Raw genomic sequence first — 10,562 nt, forward strand, 5'->3', positions numbered from 1 at the left:
ATGCCATTCATTAGTGATATGAGCATTAGTGTAAGGACAATAAGTTAAACTGATATCCCTAGTTGGTATTGCATAAAATCTTACAGAACGTGACCAGGTACAAACGCACATTTAAGAGCTATATAATTGAGGTGCAACATTCATTCTCACTGTTTTTTGTGGGGTTTTCAGGCTATGTGGCCATGTTCTAGAAGAGTTTCTTCCTGATGTTTCGCCAGCATCTGTGGCTGGCATCTTCAGAGAATGCATTTGCCTGCATCCCTGCGAAACGTCAGGAAGAGACTCTTCTAGAACATGGTCACATAGCCCGAAAACCCCACAAAAAACTATGGATACTGGCTATGAAAGCCTTCGACTTCACATTCATTCTCATTCTTGTACAAGATGCAGCCAGCCAATGGTCTCTTTTCTATACTTCTATTCATGACAGTCCATCATGGATGCCCTGTACCAGATCTCTCCAAACCAGGTGTATTTGAGATGGTTTGGACCACAGCAAATGGCATCCCCGATCATTGACTAGGGCTTATGGGAGCTGTAGTCCGAAAATACAGAGGGCACCAAGTTTGGAAAGGCTGCTAAATACCACTGTAGGTGTGGAAAGTATATAAATATTCCTTTGTCTAGTTTTCCATAGAGGAAAGACTGTAGTGCAAAATTCCTTTTGCCAAGAAAGATTGGTGCTAAAATGAAAAATCAGATGTTCACACTCACCCACACAAACATTAAATGACTGTCAAGTTGCCACCCTTTAAACATAAGCCTAGATTTCTCATCTGAGTCACTTTCGTCACTCTACCTCAGGCCTTATTCTACCTGGCACCTTTCTTTCTGGTATCTTTTTCAACCCTGGATCTCTAAGCCAGTTGGGGGACCTCTCATCTGCATAAGTGATTGGTACCTGGAGCAAAAAGTCATTAGCAAGATCCTGCATGGCTGAAGACTCAGAGCATATCCCCATATTAAGGAGGGCCCTCCCCACCAGCTCACTGGTGAGAGGAGAACTGATTTATTTCAAAGAGGCCTGCATGGCTGGTAATGTCCCCAGCTGAAAAAAAAGTCAACGAATTCCCTGCCAGGCAGTGTATTTCCCCATTCTCCAGCACATTTTTGTGGTGTGTACTGCTGTTTGCTAAGTGGATTAGGACTCAAGACAAAGTATTTACTTTTATCTGAGTTGCATCAAGAATAGCTGGCCCCCCTACCTGAAAGGAATGTCCCAATTAAATTACAAATGACATGCATGTCCTGAGTGCAAGAACTGAGGTTTGGTTGAAACAAACAAAGCATTCAACCCTCACTATTTCCCCCTCAAGCCTGGTGTATAGGGGACACCTAGTGGATAAGGCATGTTGGAGAAGGGTTTTGGGTTTTCTAAAAGAATACTTTTGTTGTTGTTGTTGTTGTTGTTGTTGTCAACGGCAGGCAAGTCAGCGTGTTTTCTTATGAAATGTTTGAAACATAAATCTGATAACACATTTGTCATCCACAAGCACCCAAACATCTCTGCACCTACCCCTCACGAAAACAACTAAAGGATAATTATCAAGAGGGAATCTTTTGAGGTGGTGTGCAGATGCAAATTCCTGAAATTAGAGAGATAATATCTAGGGATTTATTCCAGCCTCCACATGCAGTAATTGCTGTGTTCAGCTCCTAATAATAATAATAATAATAGGCTGCACATAGCTTTACATTGCAAATATAGAATGGTGCACCAAGGAATTCCAAAAGAAAATCAGATTGTGCTTGATAGACTATAGCAAAGTCTTCAACCACATAGATTATGATTAAAGACCTTAAAGATATGGGAATTTGAACACATCCTATAGTCCTGGTACAAAATCTGTACTTAGGACAAGAGTCTATTGTTAGAACAAAATATGGGAGAACAGAATAGTTCCAAATTGGCAAAGGGTTCAGGCAAAGCTGCATATTATCACCATCACTTGTATGTAGAAAACACAATAGAAGAGCAGGATTAGACTCAGAAGAAGGAGAAGTAAAGACAGGGGAAAGGAGCATATGCAGATGACACCATAATACTAGCAAAAAACCTCCCAGACCTGGAACTACTACTAAGGAAGATCAAAGAAGAAAGCACAAAGGCAGGCTTACTGTTGAACATAAAGAAAACAAAAATAATGAACATGAAGAATTTACACAAATTAAACCTAGACAATGAGGAAACTGAAACAATAAAAGAGTTCCCATACCTTGGATCAAACAATGATCAGAATGGGGACTGCAGCCGAGAAATCAGAAGAAGATTAGGAATAGGGGGTGGCTATGAAAGAACTGGAAAAGATCCTAAAATTCAAAGACATACAACTGTGCACAAAAGTCAGAATCATACAAGCCATGTATGGATGTGAGAGCTGGACAGTTAAGAAAGAAGATAGGAAGAAAATCCATTCATTTGAGATGTGGTGCTGGGGAAGAGTGCTGAGGATCCCATGGACAGCCAAAAGGACAAGCAAATGGGTTCTAGAGCAGATCAAGCTGGAAATCTCCCTGGAAGCCAAGATGATTAAATCTAGGCTGTCATACATGAAAAGGCACGACTCATTAGAAAAGACAATAATGCTAGGAAAGTTAGAAGGTGGCAGAAAGAGAGGGAGGCTGCATGCCAAGTGGATGGACTCTATTAAAGAGATCATGGGTATGAATTTATACACACACACACACACACACAGAGCAGTGGAAAATAGGCAGTCTTGGAGATTTCTCATCTATGGGGTCTCCATGAGTTGGACTCAGGACAGACAAATAAGCAAAAGAATAAATAAATGATAAAGTGGAATAAATCTGAGCGCTGGTGCCTCAGAAATCTCAGGATTCCTTAATTAGGGTTGCCATATCCCGCCTGGAGGCGGGACTTTCCCGGTTTTGGGGCGGGGCCACAAGTCCCACCCTGTTTAGCCCCTCCCCAGACCTCCCCCCAGCAAGGCCCTGGAGGCAGCTCCACCCCTCCCATGGCTGTGTGCCACCTCCCTCTCCCTGCCTGGCTAGCCTAGAGAGCAGGTCTTCAAACATCTGCCACTCAAGCTCTTGCCAGCCCACTTGGTATATTACCCTGCAAGAGCCTTACTTTCCAGGTTACAGTGAGCAAAGAAAAAAAGGCCATCAATCGTCCTGTTTCACTGGGAGTCTAAATGCCTCATCTTTTCAATGTCTACCACCAGTATTGTTGTAATTCTTTATCCCAGGGTCGTTTTTGAGGCCCTAAACACTTTACTTGTAATAGCAAATCTCCCAATGACCAATGGAAAGAAGCAATCAGCCCTCCATTTGGGTTGGTTTCAATAGCTTGGAAGAGAGAGATTTTGCTTGCTTGCAAGTTGCTGGTAAATAACAGAAGGGCTTTGGGGTAGCAAAAGGCTGCAGAAATAGTTTGACCCCCCCCCCCTTTTTAAACATCCATGGCTCAGTGCTATGATTCTGGGAATTGTATTTCTTGTGGCACCAGAGCCTTTTGACAAAAGAAGCTGAATGGTCCACAGAGGAGGCGTTGCCTGGGGCAGAGCCTCTTGCCAGCAGTCTTCGGTGGAAGAGAGGAGGCTGATGTCCTGGCCACTTCCCTTGGCTCCCTCCCTCCTCCTCCTCTCAGAGTAGTCACAGCCAAGATGAGAGCCTCATTCACTCTCCCAGGCTTTTCTCTCCCCCCCACCCGCACTTTGAGACCCCTTTAACTGCCAAGCTCAATGCTCTGGAATCTGGTGCCTGGAGAGCATGTGGCCTTCTCTGTCAGAGAGCTCTGGTGCCACAATAATATAATAATATAATAATAATATAATATAATAATGGTTTTATTTATATACGCCCAATCACTGGGAATCCGAGCGGTTTAATAGAGGGATCACGACAGTTTCCCTGCCCGCAGGCTTCAATCTAAAGACACGACACAAAGGAGAGGAATGTGTGAGGGGGGGAGGGAATCCGGTCCACGCATTCTTCTCTCCCTCGGAGGCCTGGACCAAGGCAGATGGACCGGAGGGGGCTCTTCTTCTCAGGCTAGCCCCTGATGACTGGGCCAGCCTGTTCTCTCTCCCTCAGAGGCAAAAGATGACAGTTAGGGAGGGGAGAGCCTCCTCTTTCAGGCTAGCCCCTGATGGTACGTGACCATGACTCTTCTCCCTCAGAGGCCGAAAGATGACAGTTTAGGGGGAGGGAGAGCCTCCTTCTTCAGAGCTAGCCCCTGATGGAACTGGGCCAGCCTTCTTTCTCTCCTCAGAGGCCGAACGATGACAGTTGGGAGGGAGGAGCCTCTTTCTTCAGGCTAGCCCCTGATGGTACTGGGCCAGCCTTCTCTCTCTCCCTCAGAGGCCGAAAGATGACAGTTAGGGAGGGAGGAGCCTATTTCTTCTAGGCCAGCCCTGATGGTTACTGGGCCAGCCTTCTCTCTCCTCAGAGGCCGAACAATGACAGTTAGGGAGGAGGTAGCCTCTGTCATCAGGCCAGCCCCGATGGGTACGGAGATAGCCGTCTCTCTCCCTCAGAGGCCGAACGATACAGTTAGGGAGGGAGGAGCCTCTTTCTTCAGGGCCAGCCCCTGATGGTACTGAGACCAGCTTCTATATCCCTCAGAGGCCGAACGATGACAGTTAGGGAGGAAGGAGCCTCCTTCTTCCAGGCAACCCCTGATGGTACTGGGCCAGCCTTCTCTCTCCCTCAGAAGGCCGACGATGACAGTTAGGGAGGGAGGAGCCTCTTTCTTCTCTAGGCCACCCCTGATGGTATGAGCCAGCCTTCTCTCTCCCTCAGAGTGCCGAACGATGACAGTTAGGGAGGGAGGAGCCTCCTTCTTCAGGCCAGCCCCTGATGGTACTGGGGCCCAGCCTTCTCTCTCCTCAGAGGCCGAATGTGATGAACAGTTAGGGAGGGAGAGCCTCTGTCATCAGGCCAGCCCCTGATGGTACTGGGCCAGTAAATAAACTACAATTCCCAGGATTCCCATAGCACTGAGCCCTGCAGTCCAAGCAGTGTGTTTTGGACACAGAGATCCTCCCAAGAATCCAGTCCTAGTTTATATTCTCTCACACACATGCGAGGAATAAAATAACCACTTTGAGACTGCTTTAACTCAGTGCTAGGGATCCTGGGAATGCTAGTGTTTGGGAGACATTGAGACTTCTCTGTCCAGTGAAGGCCTGAGCCACAATAGACTACATTCCCAGGATTCCCCAGCACTGAGCAGTCTCAAACTGGACATTTCCTCAGTGTGGATGCAACTGGTGAGGCATTCTGGGCACTGCAGTTCAACACGTTGGAGGGTTATGGGACTCCCTGTTCAGAGATAGCTCTGGGGCCACAATGTACTGACAATCCCGCATTCCTCAGCACTAACCCAGGACAGTTAAGTCACTCTCGAACTGTGATTATTCCTCAGTGTGGAGGCAGCTTTGGGTGAGACTCTGGGCATTCAGTCCAGCAGTGTTATTTCTGCATGTATTTTGGACAGAGACAAGGTGACAGCCATCCTCCTCCTTTTCCAGGACCTGTCTCCTTCTGTCACATTTCAAATATCCTCCATTTGGATCATGGCTAAAAGCATGGATTAATAATTACATGGGTGTTTTTAGCTTTTATTTTTGGCCATGTCCTACATATTTTGCTTGGGTGCCCTACATTTTTGGGGTGAGGGCATTGGTCACCTTGGTCAGAGAGCTCCAGGGTTAATTGCCATTCGCTGTGGTGCTGGAACAAACCATAGCATTAAGCCAAGACACTTAAAGTGGTCTCAAACCAGATGATTTCTCCAGTGTAGATGCAGCCAAAGCCTTTTTGCCTCTCTTATGCCTGAGATTTCAAAGCCCAGCCTTGGCACCACAACAACTACAATCCCAGGATTCCATAGATGGAGTGATGAGAGTGAAAGCAGTGTGGCAGCAGCCTAACTGTGCTTATGCAGTTCTTAACATGGTGCACCTCTTGCCTACAGAGTCTCACAAGACTTTTTTGTTTACAACTTGTACCCACTAACTCCATTTATGTCTCCTTTATTTAGTGGGGTGGAATACAGACAAACAGGTCAAAATGAAGAAACCAAAGTCCCTTGACCAAAGGGTTTGGTTGTGGTAAGCCTCTGAAGAGTTGCAAGAGCAATGTTAAAATAAAGCCATGTTTCAATGCTCAAATGTGCGTGTTTGGAATGGGAGAGGGGGGTGGCCAGAAAGGGAAGTACATTTCTGTGATCTGTCTGACAAATAATGTCAACATGTCCTCCATTTTGATCACGAACGCCTAAGAAAAGCTTTTATATAACATTGTCTAAAAAAAGCCTCATTTTTTTTGCGTGTCCCTCCATTTTTCAAAAACGTGTCCTACATTTGAAAATGTTGTCCTGCATTTGTCCTACATTTGTCCTGGTTTGGAGGTCCTCACTTATGGCAACCCTACTTATGATGGAGCCATGGCAGTTAAAAGTGGTGCCAGACTGCATTATTTCTGCTGCAGTGTAGATGCCCCCTCAGGGATGACTCTATTAGCACCTAGAGCATAGCATTTTGAATGTTGGACTATGACCCTGGAGACTGGGGTTCGAATCCCTCCTTGGCCATGACCTTGGGCAATAAGTCACACGCTCTCAGTCTCAGAGGATGGCAATAGCAACCCCCTCACTGGAAGAAACTTTCCAATAAAAACCCATAAATGGGTCGCCACAAGTTGGAAATGGCTTGAAGTCACACAACAACAAAGTATTATTATGATTATGCTCTGCCCCAATTCCTAGGTTTTCACCGCCCTGCTCGATTTCTACACTAGGTGGCGCTAAAGGCATCTCCTAATAGGGCGAAGCTTTGAAACTCACACTCCTTCATCTCGCTCTTAATCTCAGGAGGACTTCTGACATGCGCAGTACGACTTGCTCTCCCCGCTCCTGGCGAGCGCTAGAGCTTGGCGCATGCTCGGTATATGCGCTTCCATCCAAAGGCGGAGGAGCCTTGGCCGCCACTCTCAAGATGGCGTCCGTCCGGGGCCGGAAAGGGCGGGGAGTGAGGCGGAAGTGAAGGTGGCTGTGTTGACAGGGGCCTTGACTGGTTCAGCATCGGCAGGGTCTGTCCCATTGCAGGCATGATCCCCACGGAGGAGGCTTCGGCCCGGAGGAGGGAGATAGAAGAGAAGCTCAAGCAGGTGGGGCTGGGCTCTGGGGCGGATGGAGGAGGAGGAGGAGGAGCCTGGGACTGCAGATTCCATGGTCCCCCAACCACTGGCGCTCTGGGTTGGGGATGCTGGGAGTTGCAACTCCAGGAAACACCCCAAAGAAGGCCACTGTTTACCACCTAGTATACCTATATGTATACGTTTACAGTATTTCGTTGTTGCCTGGTAACAAGCCATTTCCCACTAAGAATCATAGAACCATAGAATGGGAAGATACCCCTCAAGGGCCCTCCAGTCCAACCCCTTCTGCCATGCAGGAACTCTCAATCAAATGTGACAGATAATAATAATAATAATAATAATAATAATAACAATATATTTATATGCCGCCTCTCCCACAGAATTGAAGCAGCTTACAATATCAAGTAAAATGCAATGTACAACATATATTAAAATACATTCTATTACTTCCCTGCCCTGCCCCACTATACCATTCTAAAATGTCATGAACCATTAACCCTCCAGCCTCTGTTTAACAATGGCCAACCTGTCAGTTTTCTTGGCAAGGTTTCTCCAGAAGGGGTTTTCCCTGGCCATCCCCAGAGGCTGAGAGAGTGTGACTTATATTGCCTAAAGCTGCCCACCTGGTGGGTTTACATGGCCGAGGCAGGATTCGAACCCTCGTCTTCTGAGTCCTAGTCCGGCACTCCCAGCCACTATGCCACACTGGCTCCGCTGCCTAGGTGTAGTATATGAACACCTGTCTGTTCAAATTGTATGCAGGAAATGTCATACCAAGAGAAGTGCTCTAGACTGAGGAGGAGGAGGAGGAGGAGGAGGGAATATAGAGGAAGGAACATCAACAGTCTGAGGATAATACCATAATCCTAGAATTGGAAGAATTGCTGAGGAAGGTCCAGGGAGAAAGTGCAAAGGCAGGCTTACTGCTGAACATAACCCCAGAGTGTGGTGGAGGCTTTAAGCAGAGGCAGGATGGCCATTTGTTGGGGATGCTTTGATTGGGAGTTCCTGCATGGCAGAATGGGGCCAGACTCGATGGCCCTTGTGGTTTCTAGGATTCTATGATAAAGAAAACAAGAAAATAATGACCACAGATTTGCTACATAAATTGAGTCTGGATCAACCTTTTTGACTCGCGGAGCCCTTATTTCTATGGCAGAGCCCCTAAGAGGCCTACGCATACCCCATGTCTTACAATTTAATGGTGTTTAGGAGTATCTATAAGAATGTATTCTTACTCTTTAATTTCATTCAATTATTATTTCTTTCATTTTCCTGGAGCGTCTGGGAAGTGGACACAGAGCCCTAAAGGCTCCTCGGAGCACCGGCTGGGAACCCTTGGTCTAGACAATGTGAGAATTGAAATAGTTTAAAGAATCCCTCACCTTGGATCAAACATTGATCAGACTGGAGACTGCAGTCAAGAAGCCAGAAGACTACGAATGGGAAGGGCATCAATGAAATAGATCAGTGGTTCCCAACCTTCCTAATGCCACGACCCTTTAATACAGTTTATAGGGGATGAGGCATTCAGGCAGTTCTCCAAATGTTTGCTGGACCCAACTCCCAATATTTCTAATGTTTGGCCCTCTCTATATTTTTTATGCTTTCGCTAGGGCTGAGAGCCTGCAGTTCAATACACACTAGGAAAAAATACCGCTCTCTACAGTCGGTTTCAAATGCACATACGTAGGTTTCAATGCACATAAAATTTCCAAACTACTCAGAACACCAAGGACAACAGTTAGCCGGCCCCCTTAGCCTACATGAAAGTCTGGAAAGAAAAGGAGATAACTGAATGGGGGGAAATGTTCAGACGTCTGTCCGGGAAGGGAGGGGGGGGGGAGGGTGGGTTGGGGGGTACTTCCCAATACTTCAATACATCAGGAGGGTGGGTGTGACTTATATCTAGTCTCCGCCTGTGACTAGGAAACCATCGACCCGGTGAAGAGTTTTTTCCCATCACCACCTCTACAACGCATGCAAAAAGTGGTTGGTGAGGGGTGGTGGGTTCTAAGTGTCAAACACATGGTTACAGGGTTCATATGTGGCAGGCTCACACAACAAGGCCCCCCTCTGGGGGAAAATGAGGCCACACTGCAACACTAGGACTCCTTGGAGGAAGCCCACACTGAGTGACACTCCCACTGCATAGGGAACACACCAGATTCGCTTTCCTTGGTGACTCTGAGACAGTACATAAATGGGGGGGGGCAGAGAAAGGGAAACACATCCCCCCACCTCCCTAAGGCCACGAAGGGGGCTTGGCTGGTTAAACCACATAACCTTGAAAACAAACAACAAACACGTCTGTTTTTACGGTTGCATACTCATAGATCTATATATATTTAAGCCGGCCTGGCTATTACGACTATTTTTTCAATCCTATTTCGAGCCTATACAGTGGTACCCGGGGGCATACGAATTGAATCGCGTTACGAAATTCCGGGGGGGTTCCCGGGGGGGGGGACGAAAAGTTCAGATTGGAAAAAACGTTCGGCGGGGAACGAAAGATTTTTCGGGGGGGTTACGAAGATGTTTTTTGGTGGTGTTTCGGCGCTTTTTGGCACGAAATTTAAAAGCCGCGGCGTTCCAGCGCGAGCGGGTTTCGGGTTGCGAAATCTTTGGGTATAACGACGGCACCGCCGGAACGAAATTAAATATCGTCACCCGGGGGGGCCCCAAGTAGGGGCGCTTGGTGTGTCTGCGTTGTGTTAACGTCGCTCCTCTGGTTGACCCTCAAGGCATGTCAACCGCGGTGGATGAGCGCTTTTCCAAGAACCCCCGCTGTCCCTCCATGCCTTTGGCGTTAGGTCCTGAAATTGCAGGTCCATGACTTCCTCCCCAAGTGAATCTATCCATCTGGCCCTGCCAATCTTTCTGTCATTTCTGCTGCCCTCGACGACTATTCCTAGCCTTATCATCTGTTCTAGTGCTCATGCCATTCTCATGAGGTGGCCCCAAAGTAACAGACAAGCTTCCTTTGATCACTCCTCCGGGGGAGGAGAGTGCGCGGCTGGGATCTGCTGTCAAGGGCCATTTGCGTGTCTTTCCCTGGGCTGTCCACAAGTACCCGCAGCACTTGTCGCTAGTAACACCACATCAAAATGGAAGTGATTTTCTCTTATCGGGCCTGTTTCGGTCCACGCTCGCACCCTCACGAGACGGACCATAGTGATGGGAAGGTGAATGGATTCGCTACGACCGCAAGCCCCCTTCAGTGCTCAGCTTGGGTTGTTCTTACTTTTCAGGGCCTTGTCGATCATTCAGTGGTTCCCAACCTGTGGGGATGGGGACCCCTTTGGGGGTCACATAACCCTTTCATGGGCGGTTGCCTACAGCCACCATTGGAAAACACCTATTTAAAGTTATGAGTCCCCTGCTTGGAAGTAGCAACGAACAATAATTCATGGGTTTGGGTACCACAACAAGCGGGG

At 47.4% G+C, this 10,562-nt stretch overlaps 1 protein-coding gene across 20 annotated transcripts in view; it reads left to right on the forward strand.

Moving 5' to 3' along the window:
• Positions 1 to 6,981: 6,981 nt before the first annotated feature.
• Positions 6,982 to 10,562, forward strand: part of EXOC7 (exocyst complex component 7) — a 100,970-nt gene continuing 97,389 nt past the window's right edge. For 10 of the 20 annotated variants that reach the window (XM_042449373.1, XM_042449377.1, XM_042449371.1 and 7 more), the window contains exon 1: positions 6,982 to 7,134. In XM_042449373.1, coding sequence (XP_042305307.1) covers positions 7,075 to 7,134 — 60 coding nt within the window. In that variant the 5' untranslated portion in view covers positions 6,982 to 7,074. The remainder of the gene's footprint in view (positions 7,135 to 10,562) is intronic. The other 10 variants (XM_042449387.1, XM_042449381.1, XM_042449382.1 and 7 more) reach the window with 1 other exon arrangement.

Source organism: Sceloporus undulatus, chromosome 2 (genome assembly GCF_019175285.1).
Source record: "Sceloporus undulatus isolate JIND9_A2432 ecotype Alabama chromosome 2, SceUnd_v1.1, whole genome shotgun sequence".
NCBI classification, from domain to species: domain Eukaryota; kingdom Metazoa; phylum Chordata; class Lepidosauria; order Squamata; family Phrynosomatidae; genus Sceloporus; species Sceloporus undulatus.